Below are 21,311 nucleotides of genomic sequence, written 5' to 3' on the forward strand. Positions count from 1 at the left end.
AGGCTTGTTCTCTCAATCACGCTGTATTGTCATTGCTACAGGATTCTCTAAGACAGGTTGATGTGATTTCTGAGACCACATTTTATGGAATGCTTTGGAAAAAAGTTGTTCTTTTGTTGTTTTGTTGTCGTTATTGTTTTAATTATAATAGCTACCTAATCACTTAGATTGGTTTGCAGATAATGGTATTTACAGTTTGGAAACTTAGGACCTGAAAATGAAGCTTTAGTAAAGACAGAGAAGGTTTATATTTTAATCTGAACCACAGCAATGAGAACTTGTTGTGTTGACAGATTTTTCTTTGTTTTTGCAAGGCTAGATGAGTTAAGACAGAAAAAGCTTTTCTTTCGTTTTATTTTTTAACAAAATCTCATTTGATTTTGTAATTATTTAAACAAAGCCTCTTTATCTTAAATGTGAGCTAAAAGAAAAAAATGAAGAATTTGCAGGATTTAAAGTATGTTATTGACATATATTTTGCATAACAGGTAAGGCTGATTAAAAAAAAAGGCTTAGTTGGCAGATAATGTCTGTCTAGTAACAGACTTTTCAACTGACTCTTCATTCTGCTAACACAAGATAACTCTTCTATTTTCACGTAAAATCTAAAACAACCACTGTTTTCCCCAAGCAATGCATTTAGGACTTATACAAAGTTTATAGCCAACCAGTAAGTTAACTTTCTTTCAAAGTTCAAAGGGTACCCTTGTATATATATGAAGTTTAAACAAAAGTACAGTTTTTCTGTCTCAGTCTTTGTACTTCCTGACCCTAAATCTAAATCTTCTGAAGCCACACCTGGCTTTTAACCTTGACAGCAACTTTTATCGCAGCAATTACTTAGGAAGCTTCCTTTGGCTTTTCTATTGTTTTTGTAAATGAGGCAACCAAGCAAGATTCTCCTGTTTACTGTTTGCCTGCCTCCACAGGAAAAAAGCAAGGGAGATTTTTATTAGTCATGTAGTAGAAGAGAAGGTTATTAGTCTGCCTTTGAAATATTGTGCCAAGTCCTTCTGGTAGTTAGTGGAAGATATTGAAGGGAAACTTTCTCTAAACCAATACAAGACTAGCAAAAGGAGTCTTCTGATTCCTTTTGAGCTGGTTGAATGTTACAGTGGAAAGCATAGTAGAGAGCTTTACAGCTGGTAAGTACTCATATATTTGGAGAATTAACTGATTTATCATTATATTAAAAAAAAAAAAAAAAAAATCTTCTTAGTCTGACCAGAAAATGAAGATCAGAAGTACTGCCTTGACAGAGTGTACAAGGATAAAAGCTCGTTATTCTTCTCTGCTTATTTATGATGCTAATTTAGGATTGTTTTGGAAGGTTTTTTTTTTTTTTTATGCCTGAGAGTTTCAGGGACAGTGTCCTGCTGGCACAATGAAAGACAATGCACTTTTTTTTTTAAATTGTCTAGTGTTTCAGATTGCATATATGATGTGCACTCTCCATAAATCTAACTTGCATCACTGCAGTTTTAAATTTTTAGAAACATCAGATAATTTAGATATAGCACCTGGATGCCAACATTCATCTTGATAGTCATCTACTTTACTCATTTCCTTTGTTATGATGTATAACTCATAATTCCCTTTAGTGTGATAGGGTGAGATCAGTACAAAATCCACAAATTTCATATTGACAAACTGGAAATTGTTCAGAACCATTAAAAAGTTATCTTCATTAGCTATCTCTGCTGTCTTCTCAGCACCAACTGCTACTGAGATTGCGTAGGAAGTACGACTTCATGTATGTGATTCCGTCATGGGATCTCATGCAGATGGGTAATGCCAGCAGGTGGCGGCTGAGCAGAATATGGCATAAGTAGTATCTGCTATTGTGAGTGAAATGTAGGGAGCAAGCAGGTCCCTAATGGTAAAGTTGATATTTGAAATGTTCTAGCTTCATGAAGAAAGGAAAGTGAACTACACACATTTTATCACTTAAATGGGAAGCAACATATGCCTAATGAAGTAATGAGGTCAGTAACAGTGAATTCTTTCTGTACCAATGACTTTAACGTGTACAGTGGTGAGAGGAATATGTGAGATATTTTCCAATATTTATCACTATCAGTTCAGGAACTGCAAAGAATGTACCTGTATAGTAGCCCAGTTTACTGCTTTTTGTAGTATCCACTGATATCTGCTATAATACTGCATGTCCAAACCAGCTTTGTATTGGATAGGATCTGACACAAGTTCTCTTTTAGTCTCTGGAGATATTATGTGACTTCTAATAAACTTTAAATAAGACCTTAAATAAACAATTGCCTAAAACATGGAGAATTGTTTCCATTTAGCTGAACATAATGCTGAAAATTCAATATAATTTGAACAAAACTCAGTGTGTTCAGTGTAGGTTATTACAGTTATTATTAAAAGTTAAAACTACCAGTAAAAACCTGAAATATATCTTTTATGCTTTTTATTGGATTCTTTTGGACTCTGAACATATCCATTACATTTTTTTCCAAAACAAATATTTACTTTTCAAAATTTTATGTAGGTAGTTTTGAAAATTTGAGTAAATCAAATTTAATATCTATAGAATAAGTATATTTTTAATCTTTTTTTTTTTTTCCACTCTTTTGCAAGAATTATCTTCTGTTTTCATTTTCTTCATGTTTAAGTGCATGTGATTGAGTTGCACAGTTTCTTAAACTTGATCTGTGCTATATGTTCTAATCCTGTCAATTTATCACTAAATTCATCTACATAATTTCACTCATAACCTTGCTGTTGTGTTCAGTGGAGGCCAGACATGCATGCTCAAAGAGAAGAGTTGTTTTAGTGTATAAATAAGAACAAGATGTTGTCAGCTGACAACAATGTACTGGAAAGGAGAATAGCAAAGGGAGTCTAATGGATAAGTAGTCTGCTAATGCATTCTAATAACAGAAAAGTAAATAAAGTTTAAAAGGAATGATAACAGATAAAATCATTATCCCAGAATAGAATGACATGGTCAAGTGCGACACAAGTTAACTTCATGTTTATGCTTCCAGTGCATGGTTCTCTTCTGCTGTGAGGTGTGATTTAAAAAATAAAAAATAAAAAATCAGGAAATGAAGGGAAAGTAGTGAGAAATTTAATCACAGTGAAAGATGAAAGTTTAAAAAAAAAAAAAAAAAAAAAAGTTCAGTGGTCATGTCACTTCCTCTTTAGGTCTTCCTATTAGACCTAAAGAGCAAATAGAGGTGATTGAATATTTAAAAAGAAAAGCCTCCTCCTGTCCAAGCATCCTCCATTGCCACTTCCCCCTATAGTAATAATGAGCAGACTTTCAATATTTTGCAGTAGATCCCATAAACCTGAAACTAAAATATATGTATTTTTCATATTACATACACATGTATTTTTCATACTTACATCCTAAGTCTAAATAAAGCAAAAAGGAAAAAACAAGTGAAAAAAATAAGGTAACGACTAGTTGTATAGTTTATTCCTAAACATTAAACTACAGTTTTATTGGGGAGATAAGATATTTCTTCCTCTCAGTTCAGAGAACAGCCTGAGTTCTGCACAGTACAATGTGGTATATGCAGAAATACATTAGCATGGATAATTACGGCAGCATGTCATATTAACCAAGCTATGTTGTCTCTGATGCCCAAGATAGTCTGGATAACTTTGCAAATACAAATAGGTCCCCAGTTTTCTGTTCTAGTTTATTATGGTTATTCAAAAAAGCACGGCTGGGGGGAGAGCAATATATACTTAAGATCAATCATTCTATATTTTTGGAATTAGGTAATGAAAAGGATAAACATAAAAATCTACTTTAGTTTATCCATTCCCAAACTCTTTAAGCACAAGATGATTACTAACTTAGCCATATCCTTAGAAAATTTCTCAGAAAGCACATCTTGGATTACTCTTAAGTAGAACATGATTTTAAAAATGGTAAAAATGAGTCTAGTACTATTTTAAGTGCACTGCTATAGCCTAAAATCTTTTAAAATGTTTTCACTGCTAGTTCCATGTAACTTAAGAAGTCTGTTATCTTGTTGGAGTTACAGGTTTGATTTTAAACATCCTGAAATAAAGTAAGCTTTAATTTGGAATCTCACTTTCGTTTATGGAAATCAGCCTGTTGTAATTAGTATTAGTAACACATTTGTTTCCAGAAAATACTTAAAGCTAAGAGTTGAGTCATAAAATCTGAATGTAGACACAAACCGTTGAAATGATGATATCCTTAGGCATGAAAATTACTTAAGATGTTAATGCTAAGTTCATGGTAACAGTATTAGGGAGAATTAGTAATGAAAATAAGAGAGGTGTTTTTCATGAACCAGCCAATAATCTCTTTACTTAATAACATTTAATGAACAGGAGTAAATTGTATTGATAGAAAAAAATCTTGTATTTCTGGTAGAATAACCATTCTACTTACAGTTAGCATGGGAAAGCTGTTCATTTAGATCTTGCAATTTTAGGTGGTTATATCACCTAAGAAGTTCACTTAGCACATTTCTGCCCTAGTTCCTCAAATTGTTTCCATGACTACATCAATCTCATACATGATTTAATAGTCCTGAACTCATCCATTATTATCTCTGAAGCATCTCTTAAAAATCAAGAGATGAAGAGATACAGAAAACTGTTTTTCTTTGCCTCACCTTTGACTACCAGTGTGTTTTAATTGTAAGATTCATTCTTCTTCTCTCACTCCTCCATTGCAAGCAGATTTTCTCTGCAAGCACACAAAGTGCTTTGATATGCTGTAGGGTGTTCTGCACAGCCCTATTTAGGCTGTAAGACTCCATGCCAATAAGCTTTATGGTGATGTTTATAATAGAGTTTAGTGTGTCATCAGTAGGTCAGTGAACATATTGTTGCTTCCATGAGGAAGCAAAAACATTTCAAGGTCTATTTAGGTTTGTCTCAGTGTTCTTCAAATGTTTTTTGGTTCTACAGCTACTATCAAAGTGGTGCTATAATGGAGTGGTGATGCTGGGGTAGAGTAAAATGTTTGTGCTCTCTATTATATGTGGAAGGCATTGATATAGTACTCACTAAATCTTGAAATAGATTATTCTCAATTAAGTTTCTACAGTGATGTCTGTTATTTGAAGATAAATTTGAAAGGTCTATTAAAAATGAGAACAACTATTCACTTGTAAACTAATTTGCTTATATCTAATGAATACTTACACATTTGCTTATACGCTGGAGGCTAATAATTTGTATTCACAGAGTAACTGCTACCATTTTGGATAGCACAGAATATTTTATCCAAGATTTCATATATTATTTGGATATTTTCTGTTTATTTGTGTTTTTTTTTGTTGCTGTTGTTTGTTTGATTTGTTTTTTATGATAAAATAGAATGTTAGATGGGTTAATTGTACCTCAAGTGAACTTCTCAAACCTGGACACTTGAAATTTGACCTTAAACTTTGTATAGATGCTAGACAAAGGTACAAATACTGTGCTGCAGAATTGAAGAGAGGAATACTTTTAACCTTTAAACTAAAGCATGAAAATTAGTTTACCTGAATTATATTATATTCCTACTGTGATTCCACCAATTGTCTGTGAATGATACTGGACAAATTATTTACCTTCTCTTTAGCCTTGTTGACTTGGATGGAAGTATTGTCAATTGTTTTCCACGGCCCTCTTGTATGTGGGAGTTCTGTTTCTGCTCCTTCAACTGATACTATGCATTATCTAGACATGGTTGAAGTGACCTTGACAGCTAACAGACTATCTGCAGGGAAGTGTTAATATTAAAGAAAGTAAAGCTGTGAACTTGGAAACAAACCTGTAAGTTCCACCTTACCTAGTGCCTTACCAAAGCCCAAGGGGTAGTAGGAACTGGCCAAGCAAGAGAACAATTGGCTGCTTTCAATCTATGCTAATGTTTATAATTTTGTATGCATTAGAGTGTCAGTTAGCAAAGAAATTGTATTAAGAATATTTAAAGTTTGCTGTTTTGTTTCTTTTTTTGTTGGTGGTGTTTTGTGTTTTTTTTTTTGAAGAGGTAACAGAAAAGATCACTTATACAGACTATATAATTAAAACTTCATTTTATGTTTAATTTATGTAGTTGTCTTTATCATTTGAAATACAGATTGTTTTGCACATCAGAAATGTGAATTGTAAATACATTATAAAATGACTGCATGAAACATTGTGACTTATGAAAGGGAAAAAAAAATGAGCCACACCGTTTACCAGAATCAAACCAAATTTAAAAGTTTTTGATATTCTTCTCTCGCATGTCTTCTTTCAAGTTACCTCTGTTTTTATTGTCTTTGCTAAATACTATGCATTACGTTACCAGAGAGACTGTCTGGATTCAGTGCTTCCACATCCAGTAGCAGCACCACTTTTTCTGTTGTTGCATTCTTCCTTTCCCTTCCCTTCTTATAGTTTCCCTGGTGGATTGGGGGGAAGCAAAGGCATTTGAATAAGTCTCTTTTTAATATGGTAAATTTATCAAAATTATTATTCCCCAGCACACTTAGCTGTTAGAATTCACCAGCTGTCTTAGGAAGGAAATTATGTTCAAAATCTTTATAATAAAGAGACCTTGAAGAGAGAAATTCAGTAAATTTCAACTGTAAGAATTTTGGGGTTCAGCTGTCTGCAGCCGTCTATATTTTGGATCATAGGTTCTACTTTCTTGGTATGTTTCTTTTCCTTTACATAATTTTACAAATTTAAATCCAAATTACACCACTTATGTGGAAGGAAGTTGAACTTCGTGTCTACTGTAGAGGCAAAATAAACAACATTCTGTGGGGTCTTAATTTTTGTGTGCTGTATCAGTCAGCACTAACACAACGGAATGCTTCCATTGTTGATTATGGCTGGGAAATGATATTCTTGTATGTTCTTATAAATGTGAAACTTCCTTAGGTTCTTTTTAGAAAGAACATGACAGTCCTTTAAGTCAGAAATTGAAACACAGATTATCCTCTGCCTGAGCTACACCCCAATGTAAAAGTTGTTTCTTGCTATATGGGTACCTTGGGTCAGAATAACCTGCTCTGGGCTGAGTCCAAGACACTGTGCATGCTGCCAGACTAGCACTTGCCCTGTGCTTTTGTCTGCATGTTATTTATGACTATTAATCTTGAGGTTGGTAGACAAAACTATGTCTGAAATATATTTTAATGCAACTTAGAAGTGCATCAGCAGCAAGCTCCTAACAATAATAGTTGTCAGCCTCTGTGTTAATGTGTATATGTGTATAAACTAAGTAGAAATTGTGCTCATTTTCATTGTCATTGTTGTCAAATTTCAGGAACCTATGAAAAAAACCTTAAAATGTAATTACTAAAGGTCTATTTTCCAGCTCTTCGTTTAGCCTTCATATATTAGATTATGTAAATGAAAACCGTATGTAAAATGAAAAAGCTAGTCAATTTCTTCCATGACAGACCTGATTTACTGCACATTGTAAGTTAGAATAAATGGATTTATTAGAGAAACATGTGGCATCTAGTAATAGGGCTTTTCCTAGGTTAAAATCACAGTTAGGTACTTTGATGTTTTGCCTGAATAAAAATTTTGTCACTGTTCAAACTAGAGTCAGTTATGACATGAATTTAGGGAAATGTTAGGTTGATGAATCCAATATGTGGAAGTAAAGCTTCAGTTGGGGATTTCTGTGGATCTGGTCAGTTGTAGTCTGTACTATTTCATTGTATAAATGAATGCAAAGAAAATTTGAGTCCTCAAATGGGTGTTAGTTAATCCCTTAGAATAATGAACACAAGAATACAAACTGCAATGGGCTATTTCTAAAATCAGTCAAATGAATACTGATTGAAATTGTGAGCTTAAGAAAATGAAACTTCAATGAAGAGGTTCCTTTTTATCGTGAAGGGAAATTTTTTAAGAGGTTAGTCTTTTGCCTCGGCTTGAATGCTTTTAGTGTGGTTCAACATTAAAATCTGACTTTAGGTTACAATATAGGCAATATTTAATATTTTTAATATTTAATATATTGTTCAGTATTAAGTATTATAGAATACTATTATAATATATAGCATATGCATAAAGTGTTATTTTTATATTTGTAATGAAAATAATAATATTTGTCCTGTGATCATATTTTATGTTATTAGGTTGTGTCTGAGTGTAGGTAATTGTGAAGTTCGTTAATGAAGTCTGTTGTAAGAGGAGGACTGCACATGTTTAGCCAAAGTGTAGTGGTTGCTTTGAAACAGAATGATTTTTCATTTAAATAAGGTATGTTAAGAGTAGAGTTAATTTTAAATGGATATTTGAGTCAATTTGTTTCATTAACAGTATTACAGTATGTGGTGGTTTTACTCGGGTGGGCAGCTGAGTTCCACCACAGCTGCTCTCTCACTCCCCCTCCTCAAAGAGGAAGGGGGAGAAAATATGACACAAAGAGCTCAAGGTTTGAGATAAGGACCGGGAGATTGCTCAACAATTATCGTAACAGGCAAAACAGACTCAGAGTAGGGAGATAGGCAATAAATTACTAACAAGCTAGAGAAGCAAGAAACAGGAAAAAACACAAAAATACATTCACCCTAGAATATCCCAACTTGGAAGGAACCCATAAGGATCATCAAGTCCAACTCCTGGCACCATACAGGTCTGCCCAAAAGTTCAGACCATGTGACTAAGTGCACAGCCCAATCTCTTCTTAAATTCAGACAGGCTTGGTGCAGTGACTGCTTCACTGGAGAGCCTGTTCCAGTGTGCAACCACCCTCTCGGTGAAGAACCTCTTCCTGATGTCTAGCCTAAACTTCCCCTGCCTCAGCCTAACACCATTCCTGCGGGTCCTGTCACTGGTGATAATGGAGAATAGGTCACCTGCCTCTCCACTCCCCCTCGCGAGGAAGTTGTAGACTGCGATGAGGTCCCCCCTCAGCCTCCTCTTCTCCAGGCTGAACAGGCCCAGTGACCTCAGCTGCTCCTCATATGTCTTCCCCTCTAGGCCCTTCACCATCTTCGTCGCCCTCCTCTGGACACTCTCCAACAGTTTAATGTCCTTTTTGTACTGTGGTGCCCAGAACTGCACACAGTACTCGAGGTGAGGCCGCACCAACGCAGAGTAGAGCGGGACAATCACTTCCCTCCACCGACTAGCAATGCCGTGCTTGATGCACCCCAGGATACGGTTGGCCCTCCTGGCTGCCAGGGCACACTGCTGGCTCATGTTCTACTTGCTGTCAACCACAACCCCCAGATCCCTCTCTGCGGGGCTGCTCTCCAGCATCTCGTCGCCCAGTCTGTACGTATAGCCAGGGTTGCCCCGTCCCAGGTGCAGGACCCGGCACTTGCTTTTGTTAAACTTCATGTGGTTGGTGATCGCCCAGCTCTCCAATCTGTCCAGATCTCTCTGCAAGGCCTTTCCACCCTCATCCGAGTCCACAACTCCTCCAAGTTTGGTGTCGTTGGCAAATTTGCTCAAAACGCCTTCTAGTCCTACATCCAAATCATTTATAAAAACATTGAAGAGGACTGGCCCTAAAATGGAGCCTTGAGGGACCCCACTACTGACCATCCGCCAGCCAGATGTGGCCCCATTTACCACAACCCTTTGAGCCCTGCCCGTCAGCCAATTGCTCACCCGTCGCATGATGTTTTTGTTTAGCTGTATGCTGGACATTTTGTCCAGTAGGATCCTATGGGAAACCATGTCAAAAGCTTTGCTGAAGTCCAAAAAGATCACATCACCTGGTTTCCCTTGATCGACTAGATGGGTGATCTTATCATAAAAGGAAATCAAATTTGTTGGGCAGGACCTACCCCTCATGAACCCATGTTGGCTGGGACCGATGACTGACTGCATTGTGCCCCAGGTGCGCTTCAATAACTTCAAGGATCATCCTCTCCATAATTTTACCAGGCACTGATGTGAGACTGACAGGCCTGTAATTGCTAGGGTCTTCTTTCTTACCCTTCTTGAAAATTGGCACAACATTTGCCAGCTTCCAGTCCAATGGGACCTCTCCAGATTCCCAAGATCGTTGAAAAATAATTGAGAGAGGCCCCGCGATGACGTCAGCCAGCTCTTTAAGCACCCTGGGGTGAATTCCTTCTGGACCCATGGACTTGTATGGATCCAGGTGGAGCAGCAAATCCCGCACACGTTCAGGGTCGGTTGGGAGTTTGTCATTCCCCACCGTCATGGTCCTCCAGCTCAGGGTACCCTGGGTCCCGAAGCCCATCATCAGTGTTGAAGACAGAGGTGAAGAAGGCGTTAAACGTCTCTGCTTTGCCTGTGTCATTGTCTGTGAGGAGACCCTCCCCATCTAGTAGCGGACCTGTGTTTTCTTTGGTTCTCCTGTTTCTGTTCACATATCTAAAAAAACTTTTTTATTGTCTCCCACAGACATGGCCAGCTTCAACTCTAGTTGGGCTTTGGCCACACAAATTTTCTCCCTACAAACACGAACAGCATCCCCGTATTCCTTCCTCGTCGCCTGACCCTCCTTCCAGCAGCCATACGCTTTCTTTTTTCGCCTTAGCTCCAGTAGAAGATCCCTGGTCAGCCAGGCCAGCCTTCTGCCCCGCTTGCCTGACTTCCGATATTTTGGAATCACCTGATCTTGTGCTTTTAGGAGGTAGTGCTTAAAGACTGACCAGCACTGATGGACGCCAATGCCTTCAAAAGCAGTTTCCCAGGGGACCTTGCTGACTAGTTCCCTGAGCAGCGTGAAGTCTGCTTTTCCCGTATCCAGTGCTGAAGTTTTGGTGACAGTTTTCCTTCTGTCACCATAAATCCATCCTATCTGTCACCCTATCCACCCTTTTCCACCTCCTCCCCCTGAGTGGCACGGGAGAACAGGGGATAGTGGTCAGTCTATAGCACTTCGTCTCCGCCACTCCTTCTCAGTCCCTCTCATCCCCTGTGCTGTGGGGTCCCTCCCACAGGATGCCGTCCTTCCCAAACTGATCCGGCGTGGGCTTCCCACGGGCAGCAGCTCTTCAAGAACTGCTCCAGATATGTCTCTGTACCACAGGGTCCATCCCTCAGGAGCAAACTGCCCCAATCTGGATCCCCCATGGGCAGCAGCTCCTGCCAGGTCACCTGCTCCTGTGTGGGCTCCTCTCCACAGGCTGCAGCTCCAGCCCGGGGCCTGCTCCGGCAGGGGTCCTCCACAGGCCACAGCCTCCGTCAGTGCAGGTCCACCTGCTCCACTGTGGTCTCCTCCACAGACTGCAGGGTGGAACCCTGCTCCACCGTGGTACTCCATGGGCTGCAGGGGGACAGCCTGCTTCACCATGGTCCTCACCACAGGCCTCAGGGGACTTCTGCTCCGGTGCCTGGAGCACCTCTCCCCCTCCTTCTTCACTGACCTTGGCACCTGCAAGGCTGTTTGTGTGGCAGCGTTTTTTGTTTTGTTTTTGTTTTTTTTCCTTTCCCTTTCTTAAATATGCTCTCACAGAGGTGCAAACAACATCGCTTATTGTCTCGGCTCTGGTCAGCAATGGGGCCCTTACCTAACATGGGGCAGCTTCTAGATTCTTCTCACAGAAGCCACCCCTATGGCCCCCTGCTACCAAAACCTTGCCACGTAAACCCGCTACACGGTAATGATAAGATATTACATATTTTAAGAAACCACATATATTTGTAGGATTATGGCCATGAAGCAGCAATTGAAGTTACTTTCACCCAGGTTCAAAACAAAGAAAACAAAATGGCTCTCCCAGAAGTGACCTGTGGAAATCCTTATGAAAAGTATTGTGGAAACTTAAAGGTTACATGGATTCAGGGGTAGCTGGACAACGTTATTTATGTAAGAGAAATTCCATAGGATATTACCAAATACATAGAAAGATGAGCTGAAATTAGCTGAATATTGGGCTGGAAATAGAAGGAAGTAGCGCTTTTCCTAGTACGTGCTCTCTCCTAGACAGGTTTCTTTCTGTAACTTTTATTTGTAACCAAATTAGAGATAACACTTCATAATGGTTTGAATGTACTTCAAACATTGTGGTTTTGCTGTTGCACAGCTCAAGTTGTAAAAATTTGAAGAAGTCAATGGGAATTTGCATATTGGTTTGAAAAGTAGCAGGTTTTTCTCACTGTTCTGCCCAGTGTAACAATGTTCAGTGAGGTATTTATGGAAATACAATTACCCATAGCAAATAAGGCTGTGATATAGAGTAAACAAGCTTGGGAAAGGGATAGTGAAGAATTTGGAGCATCATCCCCCTGTGAACCAGGGGACTGAGAATTATAGGCAGGGGGGAGTGGGAGTATCTGCATTTAGATACCACTTGATCTGTCTGAGAACAGAGTAGTTCATAAGTCCCACATCTACAAGCAAATAATTATTTAAGATTTAAAAAATAAATAAATAAAAAACACAAACCTACAGAGAGTTTGTCAACCTTTAAGCGTTTGCTGTTATGTTAGCTTTGTTGAGGCTTTTTGAATGCTGAGTGAACATGAAATGGTTACAACAGACAAGTCGTCTCTGTATGTGGTTCTAGTTAACGGGTTGCCCAGGGAGGTGGTGGCGTCACCGTACCTAGGGATGTTCAAGGAAAGGGTGGATGTGGTGCTTAGGGACGTGGTTTAGTGGGTGACATTGGTAGTAGGGTGATGGTTGGACCAGATGATCCCGAAGGTCTTTTCCAACCTTAATGATTCTACGATACACAGAATATACCTCCACACACATGGCAGAAAATAAGCTGAGAATGTTGCAACGTTCTCACATCTTGGTTCTTATTTTTTATTGAATCTCTAGCTGTATCTGGGTGGGGGTGTTTGTCCTCTCTGAACTGCCATTTCTGCAATCATGGTGTTGCTTTAGGATAAGTATTTTTCCCTTTCACCCTTCCCAAAGTTTGTAGTTTTGTTTTCTGGTTTTGCTTTTTTTTTTTGTTTTGTTTTGTTTAAAGAAAAAAAAAAAAGGAAAAAGTATTTTTATGGAAGATTAGTGAAAAAAACATTGGAAAAACAATCTCCTACCCCAGTTTGCTTACAGTTATGTTATGAATGTATTCATTTTATGTTGCATTTTAAGGCATTCTAGTGATTGCAAAATTTGACTTTTAAATGGTTGGACCTGGCATTATTACTCTGCTGAAACTGAGCAATTTTGGCAATCACCTCAGGTAACCTAAGTAAATGAGAAGGTTTCAAATGTTGCTGGTGGCCTTGCTGAGGTTTCTTTCTGCACAGCTTGATTTTATGTTAAATCAGTGTTGTCAGTGGGGCTTTCAAGCATTTCTATTTATTTCTTATCTAACTTTAAAGCAGGAACTCAGCATGTGGATTTTAATTAATTTAATGTCAAATTGAGTTCATTGGGGATTGATTAATTAATTTGTCTGATTCTAACTGATCTGTGAATTAGTAATGGAAATGCTATTATGGTCACAGAAAAGTGTGAAACACACTGTATGGATTCAGGATGTTATAATAGCAAATAAGGTTCTTAGATTTCTCTCCTGTCATGTACTGATAGGATTTCCAGCAAGCTGCTGCCAATCCCCAATGAACTTAATTTGGTATATTTAGTGCTTCACTGGAGATACCATGGGAATCTCTCATTCCTACTACATTCCTACTATAGAGCACAGCTACTTTTCCATAACTGGGAAAATGAAAACCTAGTAAAATGGATTTTTCAAAGAGGTTATTGTTATGTTTATGTACGGTTTCCTGAGTTCAGCTGTCCAGCTGTTGCTAGATGATGTTTTATAAGAGGAGCATCTAAGTTTCTATTCTGTTCTGTTTATTTTCATCATTTTTATTCAGTGGAACTGAGTCTCTTAAAAAATGCTAATATTTTCATTTAGTCAGTGATTATTGCTAAAATGTTCTGCTGATTTCTGAAAAATTTGTCGACCTTACATGGGTTATTGGAATGGTCATTCTCAATTCCTGTGTGGTACCTTTCCACCAAGGGACCTGAAATAACTGCAGGAAGGGGAAATAGGGCTGCAATCTAGTGGAAAAGCTACATTGCAATATATCTTTAAGTTAAACTTTTCAGTAATATAAAGTGGGGAAAAAAGACGGTGTACCGATATATTACAATGCAGCGTAATTTTCAGTAATTTTCAAAATTTGTTAGTGGTTTTTCTATTAATGAAATACACTGAACCTGAAGCCTACCATAACATGCCATTTGCTTTTAAATGCTTCTGTAATTTTGCTTACTGTTTTTGGAAGGCTTCCATCTCGCTATTCTAGAATATTTGTTGCTATGTATCAGGTGAAAAGTTGCCAGAAGTTTAATCTACAGAGCAGAATGGTATACTGAAATCAGTGGAATTAAAACATTTTTAATTGCTGTAAGTGGTGCTATTTAAATTAAATGGGGAGAGAAAAGGCCTGTAAAACAGCTATGCCCAGTCTGTAAAGAGGTCTTTGCTTATTAATTATAATCTGAAAAATAGTGTCTTGAAAAATCCCATCATGTTGGCTAAATCCAAGGAAATTCTACTGGTACCAGATTTGGATGGAAATGCAAACTCTTTTTATTTCATAACTTTGACAAATATTTACGTTATATTTTGTTTGACTTTTTTTTTGTTGACAAAGAAGATGGTTTTTTTCTGTTAAATCAATCAACTTGTTTCCTGTCTCATATAATCCGCAATCAGATTTCAACAATAAATCTCCTAAAATTGCTTGTGCCCATCTCTACTAACCTATCTTATTTTCATTTACTTAAGTTATATATATATTTATGTACGCTGATCTAGAATCAGCAATGAAATGCAGTTACATGTACTGTACACGAAGAGGCTTATTCACCACTTTTCCCCAAAGCATGAATGGAAAAAGAGTAGAAACTGCATCCTATTTCTCTCCGTGGCTACTGCAGAGCCAGTATATGGATTTCCACGCTGCCTGTCTTCTAAGGCAAACAGATGCTGAGTGGTCACAGCTATGTGATATGAGCCCTGCTTGTGCTACTCACATGGAGCAATTCAGGCAGTGTCTTGAGGGATAGTGTTTGCAGTAGTAGTATATTGCATGCAGATTAGAAGGGTAAAAAATATTTTAAACCATCCAGCTCCTCCTCTTGCCAAATTCATTGAATGAGGTCAGTGTTTTGAATTGTATATTTTCAGACTTCAAAGCAATGTGTCATGCTGTGTGTAATAAAGATTTAAATAATCCAAAAAAAAAGAAAAAGGTGGCCAATAATGAAGAAAATCAAAGAATTTTGGAATATCTGTAGTGGATAAGCCTCAGTATTTCAGTCTGATGCAAACCCCTGTCTTATAAATAAGTTTAAAGTTTTGTGAGGAAATGCTTCACAGCCTAGATACTCTGAAGTTCTTGAGTTTAAAGATTTTTGAAGAACAAGATGAAGTTAAAACTTTGAGCTTGCAAGATGAACTATATGGCAAGACTCCAAAAGGAATTTTAATAAAAGAAGAAAAAAAAAGGCAGGTGGATACTGTTTCAGGAAAACTGGGAAACTAAGATGATAGGGAGGAGGAGGAGGATTAGAGAGAAATATGAACATTGGTCTGTTTGTTTTCAAATAAACTTTCCAAGTGAAAATCTTGAAAAGAAAGAGGTGGGTAAGGACTTGGCACAAAATATTTCCTTCAATGCTTTTCTTTTCTACTGTGCTTACAAAAGGGTAAAAGAATGAATCTCAGAGTTATTGGTCTAAGCCAACAGTTAAATAATAAATGTGCTATTGCCCATTGTACCAAAAGACTGACTCACTGCACTAGGTGTAGTTAGTGGCTAATATACCTTGACTGGTACATTTAATTGAAATTACTGTTCCCTGTTCTCGTTACACACTATGTAGCTCCTTCAGATAAACCCAAGAAGCATCTAGTCACCAGATCAGTTATATTACTGGCACAGGTGTTCCTCCTAGCATAGGTGGAGATTGTTGCTGGAGAATTACACTGAAGTGCAACTAGCCAAGTGGAAGTAGCACTGAAGTCCTGAAATCAATGTAGTTTGGGTTCACTGCACGATTGTGGTAAATGGCTGCACTATTGCACATTTCATCTGTGCATCTGTAAGAACAAGATCCCGTGAAAGCGGTTTGAGATGAACAGATGGAAAATTTCTTCCTACTGACAGTGCAGATCATTATTTATTGAATGCTGCCCCCAAAGATTTCTGTTCAGTGCAGATGAACCTGAGGGCATATTTGCATGCTGCTGTTAATCAGAATAATGAAACAATAGTTCTTAATTCACTTTGTATCAATTGTCCTTGCAGTAATGTGTTTTTTTTTTTTTCCAAGACAGAAGAAGAGCATGTGTTTCAGAACCGAGGGGGGGGAAAAAAAAGCTAAAAATTATCATCTAAAAAAAAGGTAGAAGGGTCTTACAAAAGAAAGTAAATTTAATTTGCAGAATATCTGTACAGAAACTGCATCAGCAGAAACTGTAAGAAATATTCCCGATCTCCCCTGTGGGGAAATTTTGAGCAGACTTTTCATATGTGATTTTCCCTCATTTGCAGACCAAAAAAGCCAGTTCTAGTCTGCTTTTGTGATTTACTTATGCTTCATTGCTGAAGAGCAACTTCTACTCCAAAGAAGCATGCTTTGTATGCTCTTCAAAGCAGTCAAGTCATTGCAAAGAGGACAGGTAGATGGAGGACGTAACAGGTAGAAGGGGTAATGAAAGATCGTTTGCAAGCAGCAAGGAAAATGTACAAATGAGCACTTTTGGCACTGATGCTGGTACCCTTTGAAGAATATAGGAGCAAGTTGAAGATTGTCATCTTCAGTGAGGCTGTCTGATTGGTCTGAGTTATTAAAAAGAGGGATGTAATTAAGACAATGGGTAGTTAGACCTGTCAGTGATGCCAGTAAAGAGCATGCCAGAGAATGTGCCAAATCCAAACTGTAAAAGCCCAGAAAGATAGGCAAAACTAGGAAAATCCAGCAACCCTGCTTTATTGTTGAATGTTGTCTTCCAGGGGCAGAATGGTATAGAAACAGGATTTCTGCATTATAGATGATGTCTTGTTATTTTTGGCATTTCATTCTTTAAATAGAATGAGTACAGGATGAGAATGAGTGGGCCTGTGTATAAGAATTGTGCTACTCCAATCATAATTTTAAATGCTAGTTGGATTTCTAGTATAAGTTTTATAACATCTTCCAATTTACTTTGAAGTTTGAACTGAAGATTTCAATGTTTTATCTTTTGGTCAGATGTCTATGGAATGGTTATAAAAAGGGGTGGGGGGGATAAAAGCCTTTCTTCACTTTTTTGGTGGGCTTTTGCTTTTGTTTTTTTGTTTGGTTTTGGTGATTAAAAGAATTAGTGACAGCAAAGGTTCAGGCAAGTAGGACAAAGTTTGGATTTCTAAAACATTTTGTTTTTACATATTCATTAATAAAATACATAAGCAGGTATGCTTAAAGAAGGTAACGGATGACACTTTTCAAAACAAACCATAAAAACATCTGGAAAAGAAAGACAATTGATGCTATTGCTAGCTGCTGAGGAGAAAAAGAAGCTTAATTGTACTTATATTGAAGTTTAATGTATTTTAGTAATGTTCCCAGAGGTGTGATGATGCAATTTTGTAACGCGGGGTGGTCTGAGAAGGATATTTCTTTGGTTTTGGCTTTGGGAGGGGGGAAAAAAAAAAAAAGAAGAATCTTCTTTAAAAATTTCAGATTTTGCAGACAGAGAGATTCTCAGAAACACTAAATTTGTAAAGTTAGCTGTGAGGTATGTGGGAGTAAAAAAAAAAAAAAAATCACAAACAAATGAGCTGGTATCCAGTATTTGTACTGCTGATATCACACACTAGCATATGGTTCTGTTTATCAAAGCAGAGTGTTATCGTTGGATATAACTCCAAGTTTTATAAATTTCATATCAAACAATCCAAATACAGTGAATTTTCATGACTAACATCCTATTTGCTAAAAGATAATGTGTTATGAATAGACTTATGGTCATGCACGTGTGTGTGATACATCTGTCGTAAAACTACCATACGTGTTCTGGACGGTTTTTGTTAAAATGAGTTTGCATTCTCCAGAAGTCAACAACTGTTTCTCAGTTTACTTTTTCAAATTTCAAACTCTTCATAGAAAGACACCAGTTGATATAGTCACTGTCTATTGTGATTCATGCAAAACCAATGTAAAAATAGCTTTCAGCAGCAGCATGTAAAGCAGGGTTTTCCATATCAAGGTCAGAGAATCCCTTGTGTTTACAAGCATGGTGGGAAGGAACTAGACAAGATTTAAGCATCGCTAACATGGCATTAAAAAGCACTTCAACTGGAATATCCAAGAAAACATTCACATCAATCATGTTTCTCTTCTAATTTATTGAAACTTGGTTTAATTTATTTGCCTTTAAATTTTATTAATTCCAACTGGAAAGTAAGTATTAACAGGAGCTCACATCTATATATACTATACAGTAATTTTAGGGGGGTTGTACAGCTGAAAGTAATGGCTAGATTATGATTGATATAGAGTCATTTTAGTTTGTTTTATTCTAATTGATTGGAAATCCTGGACTAACAACGCATAAGAACTGTCTGTTCTCGTGACTTGTTCTTTATATATTCATCTTGTGGATATGTGGACATTTCCGTGCTTTAGGAAATGCTGCATTGCACGAAATTCATGACAGGTCTGTTCATCTTTATGAGTGACATATTTACCATATTTTTATTTTATCTTATCCAGACTGATGCCATGGCATCGTCAGGCCTCTTCTTCAAAGATGGAAAAAAGCGCATTGATTACATCTTGGTCTACAAAAAGTCAAGTCTACAGGTAGAAAAAAGAAGCACATTTGAGAAGAATTTGAGAGCAGAAGGGCTGATGTTAGAACGAGAGGTGAGTTTTGTAGCTTACGTGGTATAAAGCTATCTATTTAGATATAGTATAAAGTATTTAAAATACTGTCTTACTTGATTGAATTTATAAACTTCCTGGTGTCTTGCAAGTCTTTGCAGTCAGGCTGGTCCCTCTGTTTGTTTAATGCTATTATATTAACAGTTGTTTGATAGCATGTGTTTAGCATGTTTTGCTCCTGCATGCTTATATGCGTATGTGCACATGCATGCGCCCACCCAGTATAGAATCAGTTTTAAATAGGAGCAGGTTTAGTGCAGTATCGAAGGAAACTTCCAGCTCCCGACATCTACAAAACAGAAGAAGCTTCGGTAACCCATATTGTTATTTTAATATATAACCTCTGTCTTTCAGCAGGATGCATGGTATTAAATCCCTCTGTATGTTTAAAGGGCTAAAGATGTCAAACTAATCCATCCCTAGTTTGTGTGTCCTAATCTGCATTGTGCTCTTTGAGCTAGAATAGTTTGCAATTTAAGTGCTACTGTTCAGACTTCTAAATTTTCCAGAATACACTTGAAAACAAATAAAATAATAAAATAAAAGACTAGCCTGTTACTCTGATTGTATTAAGAAGAAAACCTGATTTTGTGCCAAGTTTCAATACTATCCCCCTTTTTCTTTAAATGCTGAAACTCCTAAAGACTAAGAACTTCAGGTATTAGTGGGGAATTATTTTTTTGTTGTTGTTGCTATAAGGGAAGAATTTTGTCATCTTAATTCTGATCTGTAATAGTTTATTTTCCCCAAATTCCAAGTGAATGTCTCCTTAGGCTCCTAATACAGTTGCTGATAGTGCGGAGATTAACATTTGTTTCTGTGTGCTCACAGTCAATCTTCAAATGAATACTAAAACCTAAATGTTCTCTGCTTTGTCAGAAAAAAAATATATATATTTGTGTCTGCTTCCATTTTCTTTTTCCATTCTTTCTGTGTCTTAGTTTGAGTGCTGCTCTGTATTGCACTGTGGTAGATATTCATGAATTTTCATTTTCCTACTGTGAAATGTGAAAAAACATTGCAACATTTCAAAGTGTTAAGTTGTTGCTGTTGTGGTTGGGATATCGGTAATAAGAACATTAATATAAAAATGAAGGAAAACAGAGTCAGGAAAACAGCCTTGGAATTTTGTTGTTTCATGAATTACTTAAAAAGCAGACATGTATTGACTCTATCCTGAAATAAGCTCCTATACTTCACGTATCTTTTATCCTGTTTTATACTCTTCAGCTCAGCAGAATTACCTTGCATGTTCTGTATTAAAGCAATGAGGTTTTAACTGTTGGAAGTCCTTGCAAGTACTGGCTGACAATAAAGGATGTTAAATATTCATAAATAACTGACCTGATGGTATTGTAAAACTTGCTTTTAAGGTTTTAAAAATTGATTGGAGTCTAATAGAAAAAATAATCTGATCTTGGGATATTTACTGAAATTAGAACAATGTCAGCTGGAGTCAATTCAGAAGCACTGACCTTTCAGGCAAAATATGTTTTTATAAGATAGTAATTCTACATATCAGGTTATTTACATTTTTACAATATTACTTTTTCCACATCTTTTGCAAAAAATGAAATCCTAGAAGCAATATTTTAGAACTATGACATGACCTTATGTCACTAATAGGCAAAATTTTGAACATTTATAATTGTATTAACTCTTCGATTGAATTTTATATTTACTTAACAAACCTTGTGTTACTTAAGTTTTTGAGTGGCTTTAATCAGACTCAACTCTACCAAAATATTTACATATAAAAATTCGTAGAATCATAGAATATCCTGAGTTGGAAGGGACCCACAAGGATCATCGAGTCAAACTCCTGGGTCCCCAGAGTACCACCCAAAAAATCAGACTATGGGTCTGAGAGCGCTGTCCAAACACCTAAGCAAATATAGCTGGGAGAGGAGTTTAAAATGGAAATATTGATTAAAAAATATAAATTTAGGAACCTGTAATGCTGAAATTCTTGTTTTGTGTTCATATAAATACATTACACAAAACATTTGTGTAGAATATTCCTTGTAATTTTATGAAAGATCTCAATTCTTACAGAGATGACATTTATAAGTTGATAGAAGGCATCACAGTTACTTAACTGTTCCTGGTTTTTCCATTTAGGCCAAGTGGGACCTGCAGAATTCTCTCAGCTGTTTTTGTGGCTCTTATATTCTTCTTGAATTGGACACGCATTGATTGGTCATCAAATGGCTCATCAAAGATGATTTTGAGGGGATGTTTAATTAATTTATTCCATGTCAAAATGCTGCATAAAGCCTCTCCCTACTTCTGCTGTGTTTATAAGCAAAGATCTGTCCTACGGGTTCCTTTTGACAGTTTCTAGGTTATTCGTATTACAAGATTTGGGGAGAGGTTTTTATCAATTTTCCTTTGTTCGGGTCAGAGCACTTAGAGCGTTTTCAGATCTGCCCAGCAGCTTCATGCAGGAAAGCAGAATTTGACCCTGAAGAATGCTTTTAGAAACATGAATGCCATGTGGGTTTGAATTATTAATATG

The 21,311-nt window shown here is 37.0% G+C and overlaps 1 protein-coding gene across 6 annotated transcripts in view; it reads left to right on the forward strand.

Annotated features, from left to right (window-relative positions):
- The window catches only part of ANO3 (anoctamin 3), a 264,589-nt gene that overhangs the window by 180,527 nt on the left and 62,751 nt on the right, over positions 1 to 21,311 (forward strand). For all 6 annotated transcript variants that reach the window (XM_040558403.1, XM_040558402.1, XM_040558398.1 and 3 more), the window contains one exon: positions 18,623 to 18,775. In XM_040558403.1, coding sequence (XP_040414337.1) covers positions 18,623 to 18,775 — 153 coding nt within the window. The remainder of the gene's footprint in view (positions 1 to 18,622; positions 18,776 to 21,311) is intronic.

This window comes from Cygnus olor, chromosome 5 (assembly GCF_009769625.2).
Source record: "Cygnus olor isolate bCygOlo1 chromosome 5, bCygOlo1.pri.v2, whole genome shotgun sequence".
Lineage (NCBI taxonomy): Eukaryota > Metazoa > Chordata > Aves > Anseriformes > Anatidae > Cygnus > Cygnus olor.